The sequence below is a fragment of the Meriones unguiculatus genome, chromosome 4 (assembly GCF_030254825.1).
Source record: "Meriones unguiculatus strain TT.TT164.6M chromosome 4, Bangor_MerUng_6.1, whole genome shotgun sequence".
NCBI lineage: Eukaryota > Metazoa > Chordata > Mammalia > Rodentia > Muridae > Meriones > Meriones unguiculatus.
In genome coordinates this window covers 87,748,436-87,775,598 of record NC_083352.1, presented here as the reverse complement: position 1 = coordinate 87,775,598, position 27,163 = coordinate 87,748,436, and the positions used below count along the sequence as shown (strand labels likewise).

The 27,163-nt window shown below is 49.0% G+C and overlaps 2 protein-coding genes and 1 long non-coding RNA gene across 4 annotated transcripts; 1 reads left to right on the top strand and 2 right to left on the bottom strand.

Annotated features, from left to right (window-relative positions):
• Window positions 1-297: 297 nt before the first annotated feature.
• LOC132653691 (uncharacterized) lies at window positions 298-3,829 on the top strand. Of its 2 annotated transcripts, none has more exons than XR_009591487.1 (3): window positions 298-838; window positions 2,910-3,017; window positions 3,301-3,829. It is a non-coding gene; the product is annotated as an uncharacterized LOC132653691 (long non-coding RNA). The 2 variants fall into 2 exon arrangements; XR_009591488.1 differs by lacking the exon at window positions 298-838 and adding an exon at window positions 1,111-2,154.
• A 4,546-nt stretch (window positions 3,830-8,375) lies between these two features.
• LOC110558036 (hydroxycarboxylic acid receptor 2-like) lies at window positions 8,376-10,360 on the bottom strand. Its single transcript, XM_021652741.2, is given in 2 exon segments — window positions 8,376-9,189; window positions 9,192-10,360. Coding segments are annotated over 2 exon segments (1,158 nt in total). The 5' UTR covers window positions 10,269-10,360; the 3' UTR covers window positions 8,376-9,108.
• Window positions 10,361-16,461: 6,101 nt separating this feature from the next.
• On the bottom strand, window positions 16,462-24,070 carry Hcar1 (hydroxycarboxylic acid receptor 1). The gene has a single exon (XM_060382369.1). It carries the CDS (start codon window positions 23,572-23,574, stop codon window positions 22,546-22,548), a length of 1,029 nt encoding a protein of 342 aa, XP_060238352.1. The 5' UTR covers window positions 23,575-24,070; the 3' UTR covers window positions 16,462-22,545.
• Between the last annotated feature and the right edge of the window lie 3,093 nt (window positions 24,071-27,163).

Genomic DNA, 27,163 nt, shown 5'->3' with positions numbered 1-27,163 from the left:
CCTTCAGAGACTGCGTACTTTGATGCAAAAAAAAAAATTAAAAATAAGGAACACTTAAGATTTTCAGATAGAAGAGCCGTGTGGTGTAACACATGAGGTGAGAGACCTGCTTGAACCTCACGTGACCTCTGTGGGTTCCTCCCCTGCCCAGTCCTCCAGTGTTTGCTGACCGGGAAGCCACCCCGAGCACTGCCTGTCAGGGTTTTCACGGGGCGCCATCACACAGGCACGGCTGGTTCCGCAGCCAGCCTCACGGTAGAACCAAACAACTGGCTCCTGCAAGTTTTTCAATACCCTTCATGCATACAGTGGCACTCAGAAGCTGAGGCTGGCGGGTGGTGCCGAAGGACAACCTTAGCTACAAAGGAAGAGGACACAGCCTTTTTCACTCATCACCCAGGACGTTCCAGGGCCTGAGAAGCCCTGGTAGAAAGCAGCGGCAGCGGTGAATGTGCGTTTCTCATGGTGTCGTCTTCCTTTCTCCTTCGCCCCAGTAAAATGGGAACTTCCCAGCACTTTCTCTTCTCACTTTCTCTTCTTCCTTTCCCCCACATTCCCTCGTGGGCCCTGAGAGACATCCACTTCCCACACTGTTCTCTAGGGCTTGGCTGACAGATGGCAGTTTGCATCGTTTCCCTGACAGAAACGGTCAGGATTTCCATCTGAAATCCTTCTCTTTTGCAAGAGTCTGATACAAACCTGCTTAGATTTTTTTCCCCCCTCAAGACAGGGTTTCTCTGCGTAGCCCTGGCTATCCTAGAATTTGCTATGTAGACCAAGCTGGACTTGAACTCACAGAGATCAGCCTGCCTGTGCCTCCTGAGTGATGGGATTAAAGGTATGAACCACTACCACCTGGCTTTCTTTCTTTCTTTCTTTCTTTCTTTCTTTCTTTCTTTCTTTCTTTCTTTCTTTCTTTCTTTCTTTTAATTTAAAAAATATCTATTTGAGTCTGTTTGTACATTGAGGTCCGAGGACAACTTGCAAGGGTCCATTGTCTTTTCCACCATGTGGGTCTGGGATTCAACACATTTCATCATGGATGGCGGCAAGTACCTTGCTCACTGAGCCATCTTGCCAGGCAAGTTTTTTTTAATTATTATTATTTTAGAAGTTGTATTTTAATTGATCTTTGTGATTGATTTTACCATCAAACAAGGCAGATGGGGAGAGAGAGGAAGCACTTGAGGTAGGTTTGCTATGAAAAGTCAATGTGTCTCTACTGTAACCCTGCTTTTTCCGATGCTGAATTTCTCTGTGTCCAGCATAGCCAGGCCTTTTGTCAAATTCTATTCAGATTTATAGCTGAGAAATCATTTTTAAGCAAACGCATATGGCCTTCCACCCCAGAACCACTAGCCAGTCCCCACAGAAGGCTGAAAATCAGATCGCATCTCCATCAGCCAGGGGCTTTGATGCAGAGCAGTCCAGCCTAGGCTGCTGCAATGAGGGACATTTCTCTCCTCACAGTTAAGAGTGTGCTGGCCTGAATCTGACCTCGATCCTGATGGCTCAAGCATTTAGTGCTTGTTTCACGGTGGTGACACTATGTGGGGAGGCTGTGTCACCTTTAGGATGTGGGGCCCAGCTGGCAGCAGAAGTCAGTCATTCACTTCGGGGGAGGGTATTATGCCTGCCCTCTTCCTGCCTGGCTCTCTGCTTCCTGACACCATGGTACATAAACACCCACCGCCACCACACGGCCATCTCAGTGAACACATGTGTCCCACCAAAATGAACTGAAATGCTTTCAAATCACAAGCCAAGACAAATCTCTCCTCTCCAGAGTTGTTTCTGACAATGTTGATTACGGTGTCGTGAAAGTAAGGCAGGGCCCCGCATGGTGGCCCACACTTGGAATCCCAAAAAGTGTTCTGGAGGCAGAGGCAGAGGCAGAAGGATGGCTGCCAGCTGTCATCCATGCAGGAAATCATCCATGTAGGATGGAGCGGAAGTGTCTGAGTGAGCAGAGCACAGGGTCTACCTGCCAGATACTGGTGAGCAGATCTCAGCTGCTACAGATAACCCACTGATCCAACGACTGCACCGAGTGAGAGCCCTCCCCTGTAGAACCTGTCCTTCGTGTCACTTCATCAAAGCTGTTTTGCCACCACCCAAATGTCACATGTTCTGCAAATGCTGAGAAGAAACCAGGTACTTTTCAACCTGGTAACACCAACAGAATTTGTTTCTCTTCTTTGCCGACTTGCCTTGAGGATGTCAGGTGCTGTTTCCAGTGTCAACCCACACCTGGGTGTGGTCAGGGCTCCCGGCAGATCAATATTTGTTGAGAGCCCAGAAGGGCCTCCCTTTCCTCACACAGGGCCATGGGACTGTGGACCTTAGGTCAGGCCCTGAAGTTTGCAATGCCTCACTCCAGCCCCCCTTTTCCCTGAAGAGACAGAGTGCAGCCAAATGTTACAGTTGGGTCCAAAGAGAGTGTAGCTCTGATTATGAAATAGTCATATTCCTTTGGCCATCGAAGACAAGGAAGGGACAGAACTTCTGTCTGTCTGTGTCTGTCTGTCTGTCTTGGTGAGTATTCAGGTGGTTGCGTGTGTGGGTGACAATGTATGTGTGTGTGTGCATGTGTGAAAGCCAGAGTTCAAGCTTGGAGTCATCCATCTTGTTGATTTTAATTTTTAAAATACATTTATGTAGTCCATGTGTGCATTTATGTATTCTCCCTCCCTCTCTGCCTCTCTTTCTCTGTCTCTGTGTGTGTGAAGGGGACATGAGTGGCACAGGTCAGAGGGCAGCTGGTAGCGATTGGTTCTCTCCTTCCATTCTGAGGGTTCTAGAGTGTGAACCCAGGGCTTCCAGCTTAGCGGCACACACCTTCACCTGCTGAGCCATCTCGCCAGTCCCCACCTTGTCTTCTGAGGCACGGTCTCTCTCTTGGCTTGCAGCTGGACAAGTGGGCAAGTCTGGCTGGCCAGCAAACCCCACGGATCTGCCTGTCTTCGCCTCCCTAGCACTGAGATTATAAGTGGGTGCCACCATGCCCAGCTTTTTGGGTGAGTTCTAGTAACCAAGCTTGGATCCACATTCTTGTGTGGCAAACATTTTACTGACTGAACTGTCTCTGGTCCCTTCTTTACTTCCAAGTTTATTGAGCAATATTTAACGCTACAAAGACCTCCGTTCTCTGGGAAGGCCTTCTCTAGGCTCTGGACTACATGCCTAGAAGTTCACAGGCGGATGGGTTTGGGCTGGATGATGTAAATTGCTCCCAAAGGCTGCTGGATGTGATTGGTAGGAACAGCTTTGTAATGTGGCTGACATGGCAAATTTTTGCAGAGAGCTGAGATGGGCTTGGCCCAGAGCCCAGGCTTGCTGGTGAAGTGGAGCATTCCCTGAAACCTGAGCCGAACAACACCTGGCAGAGAGCATATCTTTGTACGCAGACTAGTTTGTAAAACGTGGTTTACGATGCAGCTGAAAGAGCAAGATGGCCCGGAAATATTTCACTCTTCTAAGAAAGCTGGTTGCGCCTTTAGTGTCTGCTGCCTCCCTAGCGCTCGGTCACCACTCAGCCGCTACACTGGGGGCATCTCAGGGACCACCAGGACCACCAACCACTGCTATGCCCCTTGCAGATCATAGGACCTTGCCCAGTATGCCTTGCCCCTACCATGACCCCCAGGACCCCAGCTTGAGTATGCCGGCAGGGAGGAGGCGTGTCCCCTACAGTCCCTGATGGAAATATAAAAATGAGGACCAGGAATGTAGCCCAGTGCTAGAGCACTTGCCTCGTACCGCCTGAACCACTAGGATGGATTTCCCATACCACAATAAATAAATGTGCAAATAAAAATACACAGAAACACATACACTCCTGTGCGTGGGCAGTGCAGTCTTTGTAACGTATTTTAAAATTTTTTAAATTAATTGTTGTATATGATGTGAGAGCGGGTGTGTGGGCACATGAGTGTGATGGCGCATGTCTGGGACGGCCCCCAGGGAGTCACTGCTCTCCCTCCAGCGCGTTGAAGAAGGCTTGCTCCTGTTTCTGACATGTCTCTTGCTCCAGGCTGACTGGCCGGTGCCCCTCTCGGCCTCCCATCTCGCTGCAGGGGTGTTGCAGCTACAGAGGCACACCACCGGCTCCTTTATGTGGGTTCTAGGGCGGTGAACTCAGGCTGCCAGGCTGGCGCTTGCCGAGCCACAATGCTGTCCGCTTGGTAATATTCTCTAAGCAGTGGTTTGGGGTCAGAGGTTTCTCCTGTGTGAAAATCTGACTCGACTGATGTGTATGGAGTCTCATTTATGGCTAAGGTCCCTGTACTGACCTGGAGTTGCCCAAGCCAAGTTTATTTTTCTTTAAATAGGGACTCATCATGTAGCCCTGAATACACTGTGGAGTCCAGGAAGATCTTGAACTCATGATCCTCCTGCCTGACCCCTCCAAGGGCTGAAGCTACAGATAGGTGCTACCACATCCACCCTGGTTTAATTTCCTTAGTTTCCCCTCACACAGCCTTCCCCTTTACTTTTAATTTCTTGTGTAAGTTAATTTGAAGTTGCATTAGTTTCCTGAGATAAGGTATCCTATCTGAGGTAAGCAGGCATTTCTTGGACGGACAACAAAACAATTCTAAATCTTCTCAAGCTGAGCTCAGTGAGCCACTGAGTTTACTGAGGTTACTCTCAGGAACATGGCTGAATAAAAGACAGCTGCATCCCTGGAAAATCCACCCCAGCGTGAGCAACAGCTCACAGCACTGTACCTCTGGGATTCCAAGCACAACTTGGAGGCAGTTCCACTGAAGAGACTCCCCTCCACAGCAAGAGCTTGCTGCTTCTAGATCCCCAGGATGGCCCTCTGGAGCTGTCATTTTCTTGTGAGTGCCTTGGGCATCTCCCCTTCCCTCCCAAGGTGATGTTTCAACTGGGAGGACGTGGTTACTCAGTTATTTGTAGCACAAGGACCCTTGCATTAAGTCGTTATAAAAAAGAAAACACTATTTTCCTATTACTATAACAAAAAAATAAATGGAAGTGTATGTTGGTGTATATTTTAAAACTCTTATTTACATTTCTTACGCCTCTGCCTCCCTTCTCCACCCCAGTCCCTTCCAACGCCAGGTAGGAGAGAAACAAGCTTAGTGGGGAGAGGGGCTGTAGTTCTCTTTAGCTACTTCCTGCTGGTCAGGGTCTTTGGGTTCCTTGAGGGCAAGTCCAACCTCCGTTTCAGGATATCTCCAACTCCTTCTTGTCAAACTGCAACGACAGCAACCAGGAGCAGCAGGGTTGGAGGTGGGAGGAAGCACCAGAAGCCTTCTTTCTCGAAGCCCCCTTCCTCTCTCTGGGCTCTGGCATTGATTCCCTTCCCCAGAGTGCTCAGAATTAAACTATCCTGCAGCTGGCAAAGAGCCCCTCTCGGAGCCCGCACAAGGCAAATAGTCTGCTGCTGTGGACAGTGTGAATCAGCCCCATATCCCACACCTGGGAATAAAACAAAAACATGTTTATAATAACATAACAGGTTTTAAAGACACCAAAACTGCTACTACAAGTGTATATGAAGGCTAGGGGTTGATGGAATGAGGCTTCTTCAATAGCCTTTTTTTTTTTTTTTTTTTTTTTTTAAATACAAAATCTTTTCTTGAACCTGGAGCTATCAGTTTTGCTAGGCCAAGTGACCAGTAAGCTCCAGTGATGCCCTGTCTTTGCCTTCTCAACCCTAGGGTTACATGTGCGTGCTGCTGTGCCTTTTTGTTTTATTTGGTTTGGTTTGATTTGGGTTTGGGGGGGGTGTTAGTTTGGGGTTTTGTTTTGTTCTTTTATTCGTTTCTTTGTTTCTGTTTTTGTTTTGTGACTATGTCATGCTATGTGTAGTGTTGGCTGGCCTGGAACTCTCTGTGTAGACCAGGCTGGCCTCAAATTCCTAGAGATCCAGCCTCCCAGGTGCTGAGATTTAAGATGCACACCAACACACCCAACTCGGAGCTGCAGGCACTTTAACAACTGAGCCATGCCCTCTCCCCTTTGCTTTTGTGTTTGCTTTGAGACAAGGTCTTCCTGTGTTGATCAGACTGGCCCAGAGTGCCCAGGCTTGAGCTGTCCTTCTTGCTCAGCCTCCCAAGTAGACTACACACTTCTATAGGAACAGCATTGTACCAGTGTGAAAACATCACCAGTCTGAAGCAAAAGATGGGCAAGCTGAAGATGACCCAAACCACTTGCTGTCAGTAAGTGGTAAATTGCTAGGACTTTGCCAAACACTGCCAGTGTCTGAGGGACCTAGAAGAACCAGTTCCTTAGCTAAATCACTGATTACAGAAGAAAAGGCAGGGGCAAAGGGTCAGAGGCCCCTGGATAGGTCATCTGTTCGGGCAGCTGATGATTATCAACAGTGAGTCCAGTGCAGCAGCAGATCATGCTCAGGAAGTGTTTAAACTGAGCCACAGCTGAAGGGCCAGGATGTGTTGTTGTTCGAATGCTGGATGTCATTCAGAGTCCCCCAGTCTACAAAAGGCCCTAGGGCCGGGTTAGGGGTAATAAATCTGGAAGGGAGGACAGCTCCTGACATCAGAAATGGGCATAGTTTTGAACCCCTGGTTTCTGGTTCTGGCCTTAGGGGATGATCTGTCCATGTTTGGAAGAGGTTGTTGGGACTAACTAAAAGGAAGTCTCTCCTTACATAGTTCAGTCATTGGAATGTGTGGCCCCTAGAACTGCCCCGCCCCCAAAGTAAAGAAAGCAGCTACAAGATAGATTTAGAGGACGTAAAAGAAAACACATAAATTCCCGTAATCTGGGTTACTGGGGGCCAGTCAGATGGCTCCGAGGGTAAAAGCATTGGCTGCAAACTGAGCTGAGTTTGATTCTCCAGACCAGTTAAGCTGGGGGAGAGAGCTGACTCCACAGAGTTGTCCTCTGCACCAACACACACATGCATTCATACACTGGCTTCCAGGATGCCCACAGTGCCAAGATCTGAGGATGCTCAAATCCCTTCAATAAATAGCACAATATTTGCAAATGTGGGTAGGGTGCTTGTCTGACATGTAGGAAGTCCTGGATCTGAGCCCTCGCACCACATAAACTGGGCATGGTGGTACACACTTGCCTGTAATCCTGGCAGGCAGGGATTAGAGCGCTGTCTCAACAAGCCAAGTTGCAGAAGGATTGCCTGTAGCCACAGAGGTTAGAGCTTACTCTCCGGCAGAGCCTATGCTGGAGCCAAACCCAGCCAACACCTCCCCAGATTGACAAAACAAATTTCTATTGTTTTAAGCCGCTCAGTTTAGGGTTCTTTATTTAGGCAAGTCCTTAGGAGGACTGACTCACACCCATCAAGCTCTTGGTCACCTCAGGATCTTCGCACTTACGCCCCTCCCCTCCTGAGCCTAGAGTTTTTCATAGCTTGCTCCGTCTTGTTACTCCTGGCTCAACTCAATGTCACTTCCTCCTGGAGGCCTGCCCAGCCATCCCCACCCCAGTCCTGCCCACTGCCATGCTTGACTGTTTTCACAACAATAAGTGTTTCATCCATGTCTTTCCTTCATTACTGTCCGGCCCCCGTCTTAAATGTGAGGTCAATGAGAAGAAGACCATCTATCCACCTTGCCCCTGGCTGTGTCACCACCACCCAGAACTGTGTCTGGCACACGTAAAAAATGGACGAATGGATGGAAGCCGCTGACTTCAAGCGCGGGAGGACCAGGAGTTTCACCAGCAGGGTCCCTGTGACTCATGCGTCCAGACTGGGGAAATCCTGCTCAGCTCCGGGCTCCTGTCTGTCATCTGCCAGAAGGCAGCCCCTGCTTTTAAATTCCTACCTCTAGGAGCTGACTGTAATGGACAGTAAACTGCAAACTTTTTAACTCAAGACCTTCCATCTGTCCACCCAGGGCTGAGAAATCTGAGCGTCTGAATTCTTAATCTGCATCCAGCTCAGGAGGGAAAAGTGAGTCTCATCTTGCCAAAGAATCAAGGAGGGACAGAAACTGGTAATGAAAAGACATCAGAAACTTGTTTCTCAACTGGCAGACTCAAACCTGTACATCTCCTTTCCGTCTCTGAACTACGAACTGAAACCATTCCTCAGGAAGCTCATCTTCCCCTTCTTGGGGGTGGAGAAAAAAATCCCACTCCAGTCTGATTGTTTTATTTTATTTGTTTAATATACAGCTATTTATAGCAACGCCCACCAAACTGTGAGGGGGAAAGCTCCTCGGCAAACTCTGTAACAGCTGCCTCCCATATTCGCCACACGTCCCCTGAGTGGCCCCATGACGGAGCTCCGTGCCCTCCCGTGCTTTGCAGCACACCGGGTTTTTCTGCTAGGATGCAGTTCATAACCCAGACAGGTCCTAGAAGACCGTTTCTGTGAACCCTAACCCAGACGAATGACACAGCAGGCTGCCTCCTGTCGAAATTTATTGAAATGGTAGATGATAAGTACAGAAACACAAGCGATGAACTGGGAGGAACTCCCCTGCCCCCTTCACCTGTGGACACATTTAAAGCCCCTTTAATAAGAAAAGCTGGCAGAGGAGGGAAGCAGCTGCTTTTTCTGAAGCCTTTGAACTGCTCAGCTGAATTTCTTGCTGATTTGTTTGATTCCCTCCCAACACTGTTAGTTCAGTCCCTCCCAGGGCTGTCCCCTTCTTACCATCATTGGAGACTCAGAGAACAATCAGATCTCCCCACCTCCTCGATTCCTGCTAAAGATTGCCTGAAAAGTAAATCGGTTCCCCGGGGACACAAGTGACCCACTGGCTTTTCAGTGACACCTGGGCAGAGATCCTCTCCAGGTTCTTGGCTCTCCTTGTCCTCACAGGGTCCCACCGACAGGCTAGGTAGGACCCTAGGGGTGAAAGAGCATCTGAGGCTTTGAGCCGCCTGAGGAAGGACACTAGCCAGCCATAGACAGGTGCGGATGGACCTGTCTGGGCTCAGACTCTGCAGGACTCCTTAGCTCTGTAGGCTTGGGAGGCTAAGAGGTTTCTGCCGTCTGGAAACTGCTTTCTGTTCCTCTGAGATTTCTACGGCCACCCGCATCTTGCAACCAAGCCGCTCACTGCACCACGCTGTTTCTCTAAATCCGATTCTCTGAATCTGGAAGTTCCAAGAACGTGTAAGCCAAGTCTGATGATGTTACTCTGTGCAACGGCCAAATCGTCTCTCCAGAGAGCTTAGGCCTGAGTGGCAATCTCCCTTCTTGGTATAGGGACTTAATGAGACCTGGAGGCCAGATAAGAGGGACTGCATGGCTCCCCGGTGTCGGCCATTAACGCCCCTGGAATGCTTCTGGTGGTGCTGGGGTCCCCCGTGAGCTCCACGCTTGTGCTCCGGTTGTTATCTGCTTCACCCATTGTTTTCTTTCGAAGGCAGCGATTGATGCATGTGGCGAAGAAGTTGGGGAAAGATGGGCTGGAGAAGTAGTAGACCACCGGGTCCAGCATGCTGTTCATGTAGGTAAAGCTGAGCGTGGTGAAGAAGGCCAGGTCCACCGAGGAGTAGATCTCACACTTCCGCACGTTGTGCTTGTAGAGGAGCCAGAAGATGCGGATCCGCACGGCCACGCTGGGCAGGAAGCAGATGATGAAGACGATGGCCACCACCAGGATGAAGTTGATAGCCCTCTTGATCTTGGCGTGTCTGTCCATTTGTCTCTGCCGTAGGCTCCAGATGATTCTGGCCGAGCAGAACACAATGATGCCCAGGGGCAAGAAGAATTCCAGAAGGAACATCGCGTCATGCCACCTGAAGGTGTAACAGATGCTGAAGCTGCTACACAGATTGGCATTGCCGTTTTTGGTCATCATGTTCGTGTACAGGAGGTGGACAGTCAGGCCGATGGTGACGCCCCACAAGAAGCAAGAGATGATGGCTGCTGTCCGGTTGGAGATCTTGTTGAGGGAGTGGTGGGGATGGACTACCCGAAAGTACCGGTCCACAGCCACCACAGTGAGGAAGATGATGCTGCCCTGTCGGTTCATGGCCAGCATGAAGAGCATCAGACGGCAGGGGATGTCTCCAAACCTCCAGTCCCATCTTTGGACATAGTTGTCCATCAGGAAGGGCAAGCAGATAATCAGGAGAAAGTCAGCCACAGCCAAGTTGAACAAGAAAATCCGGCTGGATTTCCAGGACTTGAGATGGAAACAGAAAATCCAGAGGGCAAGGCCATTGCCCAGGAGTCCGAACACAAACTCCAGCCCCAGCACCGGCGGCAAGACTTTGGCAATGTTTTCATCCCTGAATACACAGCAGTTCTTGCCGTTGATCACCAGAAGATGGTTCTGCTTGCTCATGAGTGAATCTGGTTAGTCCGCCCCGAGCTCCTCACCTAGCCAAGGCTCAAGGCAAGTGTGTGTCTTGTGTGGTGAGCGGGTGGTTCAGCCTCAGCTTTATGTCATGTCAGGGTGTTGAAAGAGATGACTGAATGGTTACCAGGAAACTACGAAATCGTTTGGGGAAAAAAAAAAGCTAGCAAGGCTCTTGTGCAACTTGCTGTTTTCATAAACAAGTAATAAAAAAAAAAATCCCCTGGGCAGACGGGAACCCACAATTTTTTTTTTTTTTCTAAATGTACAGGATAAGTTTAGGCAAGCAGACTGTCAATTGTGAGTGAGTGAATGGGGGCATTCCTTCCAAAGGCTGCATGCACACACAATGATTAGTTAATTGGCCTTGGAGAATTCATCCACTGCCGTTCGCTTGGCTTACATAATTAATATGTTAACAATGGCGGCAATCATTGTTGCTGAATGCTTTCCAGAAGCAGTAAGAATTCATGTGAAATTTTACTATGGGTATACAGGTCCCCTCCCCCCCTTCCTTTTTCCTTTCGAGGATTTACTTTTATTTTTAATTATGTGCACGCTTGTGTGTCTGTGTGGGTACGTGCATGTAAGTGCAGGTGCACCCAGAGCCCACTGGATGGCCTGGAGCTGGGGCTGTAGGCAGTTGTGAGCCACCCAGTGGGGATGCTGGGAGCTGAACTCCATCTCCCTGCTTCTGCCTCCCAAGGGCAGGGACTGCAGACGTGAAGCACCATGGCTTGGCTGTGTGAGAGCTGTAAAAATAGATCTGGGTTTCAAGCCCCAAGGCATTGCGCTCTGCCTTGCAGAAAGACAACAATTTCGTACAGAGTATCTGCCATTGAATATTTTGGCATTATATATATATACACACACACATATATATACATATACACATATATACATACGTGTGTGTGCAAAAGGTTTTGTTGTTCTTCTTTGAGTTAGAATTTGGAAATTTATTCCTTATAGTACCAAAATCCTCAATGGCGTGTGACAGAGCTTTGTAGACTAGGCTTAGGGTGGCCCAGCTTTGGGTCCTATAGGATTGCGGACACTTCATGAAGATGGTGACAATGAAGATGAGAGTTTTGAGACCGATAGTTCCCACGCTGCGCTTTCCAATGTGCCAGACTCCAGGCCTTGAAGATTTATTTATATTTTAGTATTTGTTTGTTTCGAGACAGGGTTTCTCTGTGTAGCCCTGGCTGTCCTGGAACTCACTCTGTAGACCAGGCTGGCCTCGGACTCACAGAGATCTTCCTGCCTGCACACCTGGGACTAAAGGTGTGCAGCACCACACCCAGCCAATTTGTGTTTTAACGTGATTGTTTGCCCGTGCCAGAATGTTATGTACCACATGTTGCAGTATCCAAAGAGGCCATAAGAGGGCGTCACATCTAGACTTACAAACGCTTGTGAGCCAACTTGTGGGCACTGAAAAACGGAGCCCTCGTCCTCTGCAAGGGCAGCCAGTGTTCTTAAGAGACGAGCCATTTCTCCAGCCTCCATGCTTTAAACATATCATCTTGTCTTATCCTCTGTAGCTCATGGTTCCAAAACGCTTGTTGATTACGATTTCCAAACGAGGTAAGTGACACCCAGAGAGCAGTGTGCCTGAGATAACCCAGCGGAGCTTGGATTGGAATCTGACGCATCTCCAGAGCTCTGTTTCCCGTCATTGTGATACACTGCTTTTTAAACTTGTTTTATTCATTGGAAAAATTTAATTACATTCATGTATTTGGGAAAGGAATACAGTCAGAGGGCTGCCTAAAATAATCGGTTCTCTATTACCTGGGTGTTGGCTGAACTCAGACTGTCAGTCTTGGCAGCAAGCACCTCTACGAAATACACCATCTTGCCAAATGTTACTGTACTTTTAAAAAGGCTTTTAAAAACATTTTAAAAATTGTGTGTGTGTGTGTGTGTGTGTAGATACACGCACGTAAGTAAGTAGGGCAGGTGCCCTCAGAAACCAGCAGGAGGTGTCGGGTTCCCTAAGGCAGCAGGCACAGGTGGGTCTGAGTCCCTTGATATGGGTGTCAGGAACTGAGCTCAAGTCCTCTGCAAGGGCAGGCGCTCTTACCTGGCCGTCTCCCCAGACCCTTAAACAGCATCTCCCTGAGCTCAGGCTGGGCTCCAGTTGGCTGTGCTGCCTGCTCCTCCTGAGTGCTGGGATTATAGGCCTGGAACACCAAGCCAGACCACTCCTCCTTCTCCTGCAACTGCCTTTGCTGACACTCCCACTTGCTTACCTGGCTACTTGTAGAATGTAAAGCCCCACCCCCACTCCCCAGCTCCCCAGCCCCCCTCCTATGTCCCCAGCAGCTGACACTGTCCTGGAGCCTGAGAACTGAGGATGGTAGCTGGTAGAGACAGATCCCTAGGGACGGGGCCTGGAAGGCTGAGGCCTGCGCTGCTCTCTGCAGGCCCAGCCACCGTTTGAGGAGCTCCAGGCATTGCTGCCACCTGCTACCACAGACTGAGGGGCTGGTGACGTCCTGCTGCTCTAGGTCACCGTGACCCTGGGATGCTCACGCCAAAACAGACCTCTTCATTCTAAGTTGTTTCTGTCAGGTGTTTGGTCACGACGACGTGAAGACTCAGGTGAGAGCTGTGAATTCATCCTACAGGGCCTGGTGAACTAAGAGAGAAGCAGCTAGCCCTAATTATTGCCGGCTTCCAGAATCCAAAGCGGAGTCTCCTTCCTGAGCTAGCATTCTATAAATGTATGCTCACACACACGCACACGAGGGTGCACTCGCCTGCGTGTGCTCGAAGGCGTGTGGTGACCGAACGCTGACTTTGAGCGGCTGCTTGAGCTGCCTCCCACTTTCTTCTTTTGAGTCAGGTCTCTTACTAAACTCAGAATTCACTGTCTGGCCCTCAAATTCCCAGGAACCACCTGTCCTGATCCCCACTGGCCAGCGCTGGGGCTACAGACATGCACCACCATGCCCAACTTCATACATGGGATCTGAACTCAGATTAAGTGTTTGCATATCAAGCGCTTTACCCACTGAGCCATCCTACCAGCTCCCCCAACCCCTTTAAAATTAATAAATTTTAAAAAAACAAAACAAAAAAACCTTAAACCTGGGATCCTGTAATCCCAGTCCTTAAAAGACACGCAGAGCTGGGCGTGGTGACAAACACTTTTAATCCCAGCACTCAGGAGGCAGAGGCAGGCAGATCTCTGTGAGTTCAAGGCCAGCCTGGTCCACATAGTAAGTTCCAGGGCAGCCAGGGCTACACAGAAAGACCCTGTCTCGAAAAACCAAGAGAGACAGAAACAGAAAGTTCAAGAATTCAAGGCGAGCTTGAGCTACATGAGACAGGATCTCAAGACAAACAAAAGCAAACAAACTAACAATAACAACAAGAAAAAAAAAGTAGCCATTGTAATGGTTAGCTTTAATTGTTAAATTAACGTGACCAGATCATTTGGGAAGTTTCCAACGAGGGGACTGACTACATTGGGTTTGCCTGTGGGTGTATCTATAGGGGTGGTCCTAATGAAGTTAACTGATGTAGAAAGGCCCAGCCCGCCACGGGCAGCACCTTTTCCCGGGCAGAGGATCCTGAACTGTGTGAGAGTGGAGAGACTGAGCTGGGCATAACGTGAGCGGGAGGGCGAGCTTGCATGCGTTCATCTCTTTCTGCTCTCGAGAGTGGACGTAATGTAACCAGAAGCCTCAGCTTCCTACCTTGACTTCCCCACAATAGCGGAAAGGAATGCTAAACTGAAACAAACCCCTCTTTAGCCCTTACGCTGCTGCTTTCTGTCAGCGTATTTTCTCACAGTACACAGAAATGAAACCAGACAGTCATGGGTAATTATTTCTTTCTTTTTTTTTTTTTGAGACTGGGTTTCTCTTCGTAGCCCTGGAACTCCCACTGTAGTTTAAGGATGACCTTAAACTTGGAGATCCACCTGCTTCTGCCTCCTGAGTACTGGGATTAAAGGTGTGGGCCGCCAGCACCACCACCTCAGCCTGGCCTATCACACATAAAATTAGAGTAACAACATCCCTTAAGTTTGCAAAAGGAGAAAGCTGGCTTTGTAAGCTGGCTTCTAATTCTAGCTCCATCCTTAGTGGACCGTGAAGCCCTTCACTTGCCCCTCAGCTTCCTCCTGTGGAAACTGAGGAACGAGGTGACACCCTGCCCCTGCCCACCCACCCCTACAATGCTCACATTCAGAGTGTCTAAACAGGAAGTTTGGAGCTACTCAGAGGGTGCCAGGACCGGGTATGGAATTTCCAGTCTTCCCACCTCTGGAGGGCACGCCTTGTCTTGTGCTGCTCTTTTCTGATTTTTTTTTTTTTTTCTTACTGGTGCATGAGCTGTACAGAAACTTGTTACGACTGATCACTTACAGAGTCAGGCAGTGACCCTGCAGTCTGGCAGAGAGGAGATTACACTCGTAAGTATGACTCTCACAGCCAGCGTGAGCCTCTACGCTGGGTGGGACATCTTGGAGATGTGCCACGGTGCGCACAGAAGTCGCTATTAATTAATTTTTCAGACAAGGAGGGTCTCAATATGTTGCCCAGGCTAACCCTGAGCCCCTGGGTCAAAGGATTTTTCCTTCCTCAGCCCTCTGAGTAACTAGGACTACAGCTGTTTGCCACTGCACCCAGCAAACAGTTTTAAAATGTTTGACAGGGTGTGGTGGTGTATGCCTGTGAGCCCAGAACCCAGGAAGCAAGGAGAGGAAGGAGGATGATTGCAAGTTCATAGCCATTCTGGTCTATAGGGTCAATTTCAGGCCAGCCAGGAAGGCTGTATAGCCCCTCTCTTAAAAAACAGACAACCAGCGGGCTGGAGAGATGATGGCTCTGTGGTTAAGAACACTGACTGCTTTTCTAAAGGACCCTGACTCGATTCCCAGCACTCACACGGCAGCTCACAACTCCCTGTAACTCCATCCCCAGGGGATCTGACACCCTCACACAGACATACATGCAGATAAAACACCAATGCACATAAAACAAAACAAAGATTCACTAATTAAAAATAAGTAAACAAAACCAAGGGGTGATAGCACCAAGGAGAGAGAGGCAGTCAGATCTCTTTGAATTTGAGGTCATCCTGGTCTACATCCGGAGTTCTGGGTCAGCCACAGCTGCGTGTGGAGACCTTGTCTCAAAAGCAAACAAACGCGACAGAATAAGCAATTAAGCAAATAAATACGACAGGACCAGGGCTGTAGCTCAGCTGTAGACCACTAGCCCAGCATGCCTGACACCCAGAGTTTGGTCCCCAACACTACAAATGTAAAAAGAGGATAACAACTGTCCTTTGTCAGATGCTTGCTGTTTGTCACCAGACCTTGGACTGAGGGGTCTCCGCGTGTGACGTCAGGGTATCTGCACACAAGCCCTGGGAGAAAGGTGTTCTTACGACCCTTGTCTCAAGATTGGGAAAAAGGGCTTAGGTCAGCGGTTCTCACCTTCCTAATGCTGCGACCCTTCAATACGGTTCCTCATGTTGTGGTGACCCCCAAACCATAAAATCATTTTCGTTGCTACTGCATAGCTGTAATTTTGCTACTTGTATGAGTCACAATGTAAATATCTGATACGCAAGATCTCTGATAAGTGACCCCCGTGAAAGAGTTGTTTGACCCCTAAAGGGGTCGTGACCCACTGGTTGAGAACCACTGGCTCAGCGATTTTTTTTTTTTTTTTTTTTTTTTTTTTTTTTTAAGTAGGTAACTCTCTCACGTCTGTGGCTAACCCGGCTTCTGTCTTAGTTATCTTTCACTGGTTAGCGGATCATCAGTAGCTTAAAATAACGACGACTGTCACTTCTTTCCATGGGGTTGGCTGGACGCGGCTGGACTGGTCAAAAGCAACTTAAGGTTCTGGCTTTCGGTTGGAGGGGGTGCGGTTCGGCATGGTGTGACTGCAGCAGCCGTGAGCGGGAGGCGGGTGGCCAGCGCGCGCCGCGGTCTGGAAGCGGAGGGAGGCGAACTTGAGGTTGCTTTCTCCTCCATATCAGCGCCAGACTCCAGCTAATGGAAAAGAGCGGCCCGCGCTCGGGGCGGGTCTTCTCATGTAGGCCAGAGAACAGCCACCCCCCAACCCGTTCACCCGGAAGTGTATCCCCTAGATGACTGTTAATGCAGTCAGGTTGACAAGGAGGCTAAATCCTAACGGACCCCTCTCTGTCCAGTTGTGCCGATCTTGGTGAGGCTGTGCCGCCTGTCCTGTCCACCGGGTAGGCTGGGCTGAGGTGGGCTTCCCCGGCCTCCGGGAGTCCCGGACAGACCTTTTGAATGCTTGGCTTGGGAATCCCAGAACACCACCCCTACCGCATCACAGCGGGATTTCATGTTCCCCTGGGACAGGAGACACTCGCAGGGTCCGGGGACAGGAGGCAGGTTTCCTGGAGGACACTGTGGAAGATCTCCCACTCAGGAGACAGGACAGCTCTGGGGCTCTAATAAAGTAGATGTAGTGATAGAAGAGGCAGAGAGGACATTAGCTGCATATCTGTGGTATATATTAGTGTACATACATATACATATACATATATATATACATATACATATATATATATAATAAATACAATGAGGGGGACTGAAGAAGGAAACTTTTCTTTCTTTGTTTTTGTGGTTTTTCTTTTTCTTTCTTTTTTTTTTATATGTATTTATTACATATACAGTGTTCTGCCTGAATGCTAGCAGAAGACACCAGGTTCTATTATAGATGGTTGTGAGCCACCACGCGGTTGCTGGGAATTTGAACTCAGGACCTCTGGAAGAGCAGCCAGTGCTCTTAACCTCTGAGCCATCTCTCCAGCCCCCAGTTTTTTGTTTGTTTTGTTTTGTTTTGCTTTTCAAGACAAGGCTTCTCTGTGTAGCTTTAGCTGTCCGGGACTTGCTTTGTAGACCAGGCTGGCCTCGAACTCACAGAGATATGCCTACCTCTGCCTCCATGAGTGCTGGGATTACAGGTGTGTGCCACTTTGCCTGGCTTGAATCTTTTTTCCCACTTTCTTTTTTGAGACAGGATCTCACACAGACGAGGCTGACCTTGAACTTCCTCCATAGCTGAGAATGACTGTGCACGTGTGCTCTTCCTGCCTCTGCTTCCTGAGAGCCGGCGCTTCAGGTGTGCACACCTCCACTTTCAGTCTATGCCACACTGGGGATTTAATCCAGAGTTTTGTGCACACTGAACAAGCATTCTACCAACTGCTCTACATCCCAGCCTCTGGGGGTTTTGGTTTGTTTGTTTATTTGTTTATTGTTTTTTATTTTATGTGCACTGGTGTTTTGCCTGCACGAGTGCCTGTGTGAGCTGCCATGTGTGAATCTAGGTCCTCTGGAAGAGCAGAGAGCAAGCTCAGGTTTTTAGTTTTAAAGTGTAGTTCTGAGAGCCTGGCATCGTAGTTACATAATGAGACCCTGTTTCAAATGCCTCCTCCCCCTCCCCCCAAAAAAAAGGTACAGGGTGAGTTCCAGGACAGCCAGGCTACACAGAGAGACCCTGTCACACACATATATCTTTATATATGTATGGATGTATGATGTATATATAAGGGCCTTACGTATATTCCGTATATTCCACTATGCTTGGTGCCATCTTGAGATTTTTCAATGCTTCCTTTAAAAAGGGCCCTAAAATTTCCATTTTACCTTATACCCTTCAGACTTCGGAGCCAGCCCGGCAGCCCAGCAGCCCGGCAGCTATGGGTGCATCCATGGGGAGACTGGGGTCTTGCATCATTCTGGAACCAGATCTGGAGCTGAAGGCCCAGAAGGCGTGAGAGGCCAGACCTTGCAACACAGTCTCCCTGCTCCCGGTACAAAAGCTTTTCTAGCTGCTTTAACTCCTCATGTGCCGGAAATCCAGTCTCTCCAAGCACTGTGCATGCATCAGGCCTCATCATAACCTTTAGTTGGAGGGTAAGGCATGGTGGCAAAGACTTTTCCAGACATTTAAAATTTTTATTTGTTATGTGTATTAGTGTTTTGCCTTCATTTAGGTCGACCACATTCGTGTAGTGCCTGTGGAGGCCAGAGGAGGATGCTGCATCTCCCAGAACTAGAGTTCTAAGCTGTTGGGAGCCACCACGTGAGTGATGGGAACTGAACCAAGAGCCTCTGCAAAAGCAGCAGGTGCTTTTAACCGATGAACCGCCTCTCAGTCCCAGCAAACACCTTTAATCCCAGCACTCAAGAGGCAAAGGCAGGAGGATCTCCGTGAGTTCGAGGCCAGCCTGGTCTATATAAAGAGTTCCAGACCAGCCAGGCCTGCACAGTGACTCCCTGTCATAAAACAAAAAAGGTTAAGAATATCGATTCTGAGGATATTCCAGAACTCACATGTTTTCCATTGTCATTGTCAATTAAAGGCACTTGTCATTTCCTCCACGTTGTCCTTACAGACTATTTCCTCTAAAACTATTATTTTCCTGTTCCTGATAATAAACACTCATCAACAAAGCTACCCCCCTCCTCCTCTCCCTCACCAGTTCTATTAAGAACGCTTTTTGGTAAGACAGACTGTGTCACACTCTGACAGCTTCAAAAGGGAAGTGTGGCTAGCGTCCAGGCTCTACTTGAGGTTCTGTCTGATGTCCCTGGCTTTGGGTCTGCTCTGGTCGTTCTGTGGCAAGAGCCTCAGTCCATGGGCCTGCCATGGCTTCTGAGTATTGGACCCTTCCTTCCTTCCCTTGGAGGGCAACATCATAAAAGTTTTCTGAAAGTCTTCTAAGCTAGAGTCACTCGTAAGAGACACACTTTCTTTCAAAATCTGTTTTATTAGGATCAAGCAACAAAGGAGCAAAAAATTATGCCTAAGGATAGAATTAAAAGCAGGCTTTTTTCACAGATGTCTATTTATTTATTTTTGCATGTAGGATTGTGTGTGTGTGTGTGTGTGTGTGCTTGAGTGTGAGTGTATGTGGAGACCAGAGGTCAATCTGTGGAGTCATTCCTCATGAATGACCTTTTAAAAAAATATGCTTATTCTTGATGAGGTGACGCATACCTTTAATCCCAGCACTCAGGGAGTCAGAGGCAGGTGGATTTCTGTGAGTTTGAGGCCAGCCTGGTCTACAAAGAGAGTCCAGGACAGCCAGGGCTCCACAGAAAAACCCTGTTTTGGGAAAAAAAATTGCTTATGTATGTATGTATGTATGTATTTAGTGTGTGTGCATGCACATGCATGGACGCACACACAAGTGGACACCAGAGATGTACTTGCAGGAATCTGTTTTCTTTTTCCCCTGCACAGGGTCCTGAGTGGATCAAACTCAGGTGGCCAGCCTTGGTGGCGAGGGCCTTTACTCACGGAGCCATCATGTCACCTTTACCAAACCCTGACCTCGTCTGCTTTGGTTGTCGTTCTGTTTGAGACAGAGTCTCTCACTGAGACCTAGGGTTCACCCATTTGGCCATGCTGGCTGGCCACTGACCCTCTCCTGTCCCCGCCTCCCCAGCCCTGGCATGACAAGCATGTGCCACCGTCTGAGTTCTAACCGAATTCAGGTCCTTGTGCTTTGGTGGTAGGCACTTCACTGATCGAAATATCTCCCTAGCCCAGTTTCCAAGATTTAGGCAGGCAGATCTCAAGTCCAAAACCAGCAAGGCAGCCGGGCGTGGTGATACATGCTTTTAATCCCAGCAATTGGGAGGCAGAGGCAGGAAGATCTCTGTGAGTTCAAGGCCAGCCTAGTCTACAGAATGAGTTCCAGGACAGCCCAGGGCTGCACAAAGAAATCCTGTCTCAAAAACAGAATCACCATCATGAAAAGAAAAAGAAAAATGGTATGTGCTCCTTGATGCTTGGCTCCTTCCTAAGAAAGAGAGGTCAGGCTGTGATAACAGGGTGCTGCTTGGGGTGCTGTTGACTGTTTTTTTGTTTTGTTTTGTTTCCGAGACAGGGTTTCTCTCTGCCGTCCTGTCCTGGAGCTCACTCTGTAGACCAGGCTGGCCTCGATTCAAGGTTTGCACCTCTATTGTACAGGCATCTGTGTCTGCTTCTTCATACATGAATGTGTCAGACACTGTAGTGACACCTTGAGATTCTGAATCCTGGCTCACAAAGGCATAAATTTCCCCTTTTCTTCCCAAGCCAGAGCCTGAAGCCTCCCATCTCTGGCACTTTGGGCTTTTCTACTCTTTTTTTTTTTTTTCCTTCCTCCCCACCATGTCGCTCCTCATCCACTCTGTGGCTGTTGACAAAAGCCACAGCTTTCTCTCTTCCTCTGTTTGTCTCCCTCCTCCATTTGCTGAGATTTACAGCTTGCCTGCCCTGGAATTTTCTTCTTTTAAACTTTAATAAAATTATGCTCAAGCTTAAAAACAACAACAACCCACATGTAACACAGAAAGCCATTACTGAACGTAGCCAGACGTAGAGCTTCATGTTTCTGTGAGAATAGTCACTGAGCAAATGTGGCGTATTTACCATCCGTTATAAGCAGGCGGGCTTCTTCTAGGCACCTGGGACGAGACAGATTTCCTTGTATAAGCACAAGGAAATCTGCTGTACTGAGATTATACACCCATTGAATTTACCCCCAAACCCTTTGGCATCGGTTTTACTCCTGTTGAACAAATCAAAACTGAGCATGGCTAAAGGTCGAATAACATTGTCCCTAAGAGCTCATATCCAATAAGTAGTTGAGCTAGGATGCAAACTGAGATCCACTTGACTGTGTAGCCTATAGAACTGTGATTACATTAACTCTCTGTGTGCATGTGTGGAAGCCAGAAAACAGCCTTGAGAAGTCAGTTTTTCCCTTCCACCACATGAGTCTCAGGGAAGCTCAGGTTGTTGGCTTGATGGCAGACCCCTTTGTCCTCTGGGCCAACTCACCAGCCCCGAAGTCAGACCATATTTTTTGATACTAAGCTGTACAATACCTCTGGCAAGGGAAACCATAGGGACAGCCTAGAAGAGTGTCTCAGGCTAAAGATATAAAAGGTGACAAGGTCCCTGCATGGGGAGAGTACACTGGGAATCAGAGAAAGTATAAATAAAAGAAAAAAATGACTGTCACCACTTTTGTGGTTTGGAAGGGGAGGGGAAGTTAACATGGGATCTGTTTTCCCTTCTCCAGGACAGGAGCAGCCTGTCACTTCACAGAATCAGGTGGTTGTGAGTGTTCCGGGTAGTGTTTGGGGAAACACTCATCCCTACAGTAGGAGGAGACCCCTGATGGTTGACTGTGAATCTAGACACTGTCTGATGAAAGGGAGAGGAGATGAAATTTCCCTGCCACCTCTAGAACTTTACTTTCTCCTAAGAGTTGGCTAACAACGCTACAGTGAAAGGGGGCACAAGGGGACCAAGAATGGGGCTCAGTGGTGAGTGCTTACCTAATTCGTGTAAGGCCCCAAGTTCGATGCCCAGCACCGAAGACAACACAGATGAGGATGTGGGATAGTGCAGCACAATGCATTATGGATTCGGTAAGGAACTGAGAATGAGTGAACGAATAACTTCCGTTCATACTCAATGTATCAAGCCGTCAAAAACAATCACGACTAAACTAGCATGCCCCAAACTCCAATAAGGAGCCTGGCAGGTGGACCCAGCCTCCCAGCTTCCACTGGAGAAACTGGAGCAGGTAGACATCTTCTTTGAAATGCAAACAAAAGAAAAACAAACAAACCACCTAAAATCAGAACCATGTGGAGCTGGTAGGTTAGACTAGAGTCTTTCTGCTGCCCTCCTGAGCCACCCGGATGTTCAAACATTGAAAATGAAATATATGGAGGCTCCCCAGGGAAGATGACAAAATGGCTAGGACAGAGTGTCCTGATGTAAAGGGTCTCGCTCAGCTGGAAATAAGTGTATTGACTCAGTCCAGTTTCTTTTTTTTCAAGTCCAGGAAATACTGACAAGTTATTGAGATCATTAACTCTCTCAGAGCAAGAACAAGACCCAGCAACACTCACACCTATTTTCTCAGCCATGTAAAGTAACACAGGCTCCAGATAGCTCCTAACCCAACACACGTGCTTTTCTTCACACACACACACACACACACACACACACACACACACAGTCCCCTTACCGTAGCAATAGCAATCAGAGTATTTAAACACAACCAACTCTCTTTGAGCAACTAGAACTTTCTAGAAAAGATCGAGTGACTGGGTTTCATTTCCACGTGAGCGAGAAGGACACAGCTGAGAAGGAGTGGGGGCAGTTTTCAAGCCCCCCACCCTTCGGTACAGTTTAACTCACAGTTGCCCATTTCTCTGCCTTTGCTTTTGGGCTGGTTGTCTTAGTGCCATTCAGCACACTTGGCGATGCCACTGCCCGTCTGATGGCCTTTGGGAACTATCTGCCACATCGACAGAGCTCTTACGACAAAGGTTCGAAATTGGCATCTCTTCTGACCTCCGTGTGTTCGCGCATCCCTGGTGTTCAGGTCTCAAACTGAAGATTTTGAGCTTGGCGTAGAACTTGGGGAACGAGGGGCTTGAGAAATAATATACAAGAGGATCCAGCATGCTGTTCAGGTAGGTGAGACTGAGGGTGACGTGGAGGACTATGTGGACAGCGGGGTCGCAGGCGCTGGAGGGCACCGTCCACAGGAAGTAGAGTCTAGCCAACACGCTGGGCAGGTAGCACGTGATGAATACACAAGCCACCACCACAATGAACCGGGTGGCCCTCCTCATCCGGGAATGTCTGGCCAGCTGCCGCCTCCTCCTCAGGCTCCAAACAACCTTGAGGGAACAGAACAAGATGATGGCTAGGGGCAGGAAGAACTCGAGCTGGAACATGACATCATGCCACCCATTGGCCGACTCCATGATGAAGCTCTCACACGACACCGTCTCTTGCACACACAGGTGGCTCTCCATCAGAAGATACACCGTCCCCAAGATGACCAAAGTCCAGAGGATGCAGACGGTGGCGGCTGCAGTCCGATTGGAGATGGCATTCACCAAATGATGGGGGTGGACCACTTTGAAATACCTGTCCCCAGCCACCACAGTGAGGAAGACAATGCTCCCAGCCCTATTCATAGCCAGCATGAAGAGGACCAGGCGACAGGGAATATCCCCAAAAATCCACTGTCTACGTCTGAGGTAGTAGTCTGTCCGAAAGGGTAGGCAGATCATGAGGAGAAAATCGGCCACAGCCAAGTTGAAAAGGTAAATAGTGCTCGGCTTCCAGGTCTTCATGTGAAAGCAGAAGCCACACAGCGCTACCCCGTTGCCCAGGGCTCCAAGCACGAAGGCCAGGATGAGCAGCGGCGGCATCACCTGGGAGATGGAGTCCCCTTCGATGAGACAGCATGACCCGTTGTCCATGGCAGTCGGAGAGAGTGTCCAAGGTGGCTGGCACAAAGGGACGGATGCCTGTCTGAACACTACCGCGCCCCCAGCAGCTCAGCACCTAACCTCATCAACCTGGGGTGCAGACATACCCACAAGGGAAACTTCAGCCAGGAAACGAAAGCCGGCAGCACAGCCTTTCTCCTCAGGCTGGGTCACAAGCTGCCTGTCCCCACGAGAGGTGCAGCCTGCAGCTGGACCAGGCTCTGAGGTGCAAGCCATTTTCCGTGAGTGCGCCTTTCTGGGATGCAGCCCCGGGGTCTGACGGGATGCATGCTTCAGGGCTGTTGCTGGTTCCAGCCCCGGGGATGATATTCCTTCTCTACTTTTGCCTTCTTCTGCACAGTCTGGGCTGCAAAATGCTCAGAGCTTCACAGAAGGCTTGGGGGAGGAAGAAGAAAAAAAAAGCTTGTTTGCCCTCCCTCCTGGTGGAGAAATCTAAACATTTCCTGGAGCCGTTCTGGGCTTCTGCCTGGCTGCTTTCCTCCCTAACCTTTGCCTGACTGCCCCGGCCTCTCCAAGTCTCCTGGGACACCCCCATGCAGTGCCAGAGGGGGGGAGATGTGCTCTCAGGGCCACTTCCTGTGCCCACACCCAGAAGGACAGCCTCCACAACCTGGGAGGGTCCGTGGACAAACAGTTTGAAACATGACATCTGTCCAGTAGCAGCAGAATTCTTTATGAGCTGAGGTTGTAGCTCAGAGGCAGTATGTGTAAAATTCTGGGCTCTTGCCCTATGGCCAGGCCCTCCAAAAAGACACAAAAACGATATGAAGAATTCCACCTTTCCTTCTGTCTCCATGAGGCAGCCTTTTATAGGGGAGTCAGGTCTCAGCTCTCCTGGGAATCAGAACCTAGTTAGTTACTTTTGCAAAACTTTGGCTCTGTTTCCAACCGGTGGCTCAGAGAACCAAACATTCAGTATAGCCTGTTAGTGAAGGTGAGTGAGGAATCAAATGGTTGTTTAAGGAATTAATTTCTAAAATAATCTCAGAGACTGCTTAAAAAACTGGAGTCTTTGCCCCATGGTGGTGGCACACACCTTTAGTCCCAGCACTTGGGAGGCAGGGGCAGGTGGATCTCTATGAGTTTGAGGCCAACCCAGTCTACAGAGTGAGTGGAGGACAGCCAAGGCTACTCAGAGAAACTCTGTCTCAAAAACAAACCAAAAACAAAACTGAAGTCTTCTAAAATTTCCTGTTCTTTGGCTTGAGACAGTGTCCGTCTGCTCTATGCCTTTCCAATTTTAGGAACAGTGGGGAGGGGAGTGTATCAAAGGAATGCACAAGTTCATTCTTCTACATGCTGATTAAAGCTAGGTTTGAGCTGGACGTGCTGCTGCTGGTCTGGAACACACACAGATTTTTAAATAAAGATTTATTATTTATGTGTAAGTGCCCATGGAGGCCAGAAGAGGGCGCTGAGTCCTTTGAGCTGGAGTTACAGGTGGTTGTGGTGGTGAGGTGGGCCTGGGAACCTCTGGAAGAGGTCTTGAACTTGCCCTGCAGCTCAAGATGACCCTGAATCCCTTATTTTCCATCTTCCAGCTACGGAGATTAAAAGCTTATGAGTCACAGCGCCAGGTGCTCACGTTCTCCCAACTGAACGCTAGACTCCAAATACTAGACTCCAGATCAGCCTCATAGGTCCCCCACCGCCCATCACTGTCACCATCACTTTCGTGTCGTCACCCAGTACTCCCCCATCACTGACACTGTCACCTTCCGAATGTCTGAAGAAGCCATTTCAAATTACATGCTTTCACTTCCTCTCATTGGTCTTTGAGGTCCAACTGAGAAATTAACATCTCTGTGTTCTGTGGATTGAACCCGGGTATTTATGTACTCTAGACCAATGCCACCCCTGAGCTGGGGCTGCGTGCGTGCATGTGTGCATGCGTGCGTGCATGTATGCATGCGTGCGTGCATGTGTGTCCGATACCTTTTCTTCCCCCTTCCTCTCCACCTCCTCTTTTCCTTGCCCTCCTCTCCCCTTCTCTCCTCTTCCTCCGCCTTTATTCTGAACCAGGACCTCTCTAAATTGTCCAGATTATCTTTCTGCTTTTGACTTTGGTTTGTAGCCCAAGCAGATCTTAAATCTGTGATCATCCCGCCTCCACTCCCTCAAGAGCTGGGAATGCAGACCTAGTCCACCACGGCCAGCAAGGCTCGGTCATTATAATCCTTTTTCTTTTTTCATCCAAGGGCCTCATTTACTCCATGCAGGCTGAGAAAGGGCGAGAGTGTGGGGCACACAGAATTCAAAAGGGTCTGCTTGCTTTGGCCCATTTGTTCACTGTATAGTGCTGGGGAATCAAGGCCAACTCCTTGCTCACGCTAAGTGCCCCACCTCTGCACTACATCCCCAGGTGATTTATCTGACTTTGCTGAGGCAGAGTCATTGCTCCCTGTAGCTCAGGCTGGCCTCAGCCTCCTGAGTACTGGCATTACAAGCCTGAGCCACCATGCTTGGCTAGCTCACAGGATGTAAGAGATTTGAATTGTCTTTAGAAAGTCACATTTCTGGCCAGGCATGGTGACACACACCTTTAATCCCAGCACTCAGGAGGCAGAGGCAGGTGGATCTTTGTGAGTTCGAGGCCAGCCTGGACTACAAGGCACATCTAGGACAGACAGTGCTACACAGAAAAACCCTCAAAAAAACAAAAATCAAAACAAAAAATAACCCACATCTGTTTTTGCTATCATTTTGTTGTGTGTTTGCTTGCTTGGTTGCTTGTTTTTGAGACAGGGTTTCTCTGTGTAGCCCTTGTCCTGGTACTTGCTCTGTAGACCAGGCTTGCCTCGAACTCACAGAGATCCACTTGGCCCAGAAGGCTGGGACTAAAGGTGTGTGCTACCACTGCCCACTCACATTTCTGTTTTTCTGTATTTTATCTATTTGCATCTTTATGTGGATTGTTTTGGTTTCGTTTGCTTGTCGACACCATCTCTTTTTGAGGTTCAAACTGGCCTGGAACCCACTGTGCAAGCCAGGCTGGCCTCAAACTCATGGCAATCTTTTTCCTAGCTCCTACGCCGAAGTACTGGGGTTGCAGGCAGGAACCACTGCTCCCAGCTTCTACCTTCTCACAGGAGGCTGGAAGATCTGCCATGCTGGGCCTGTAGTCCAGCACAGCAACAGCCTGCAGGAGCAAGAGAGCAGCAGCCAGTCCACCCCCGCCCCATGGGACTTCTGCAGTTTGCCACAGTCTGCACCGAGTGGTCTCTGTCCTTTCTGTTCCTGGTCTCTGCGGGCTTTTGGGTTAGTGCTCTCTACTCCAGGCTGGAGTTCTTATTTATTGGAGTAATCAAGAGATTCTTTGTGGCTGGTTCTCTCTCCGCCTTTCCTCTTTACTCTTCTGCCACTTTTCTCCTCACACCTCCCTTGTCAGTTTCTCCTTCCTCTCCCCGGAGACCCTGCTCCACCTCCTCACTTCCACACTCCCATGCAGGAGCCTGAAGAGATCAGAAAGAACTACTGCATCTCCTGGAACTGGAGTTGCTGCTTACTACCTCTGCCGAGGACCCAGGTTCCGTTCCCAGCACCCACACCTGGTGGCTTC

Coding starts and splice junctions, on each gene's coding strand:
- Hcar1 (XM_060382369.1), bottom strand. CDS start 23,574: ATGGACAACGGGTCATGCTGTCTCATCGAAGGGGACTCCATCTCCCAG.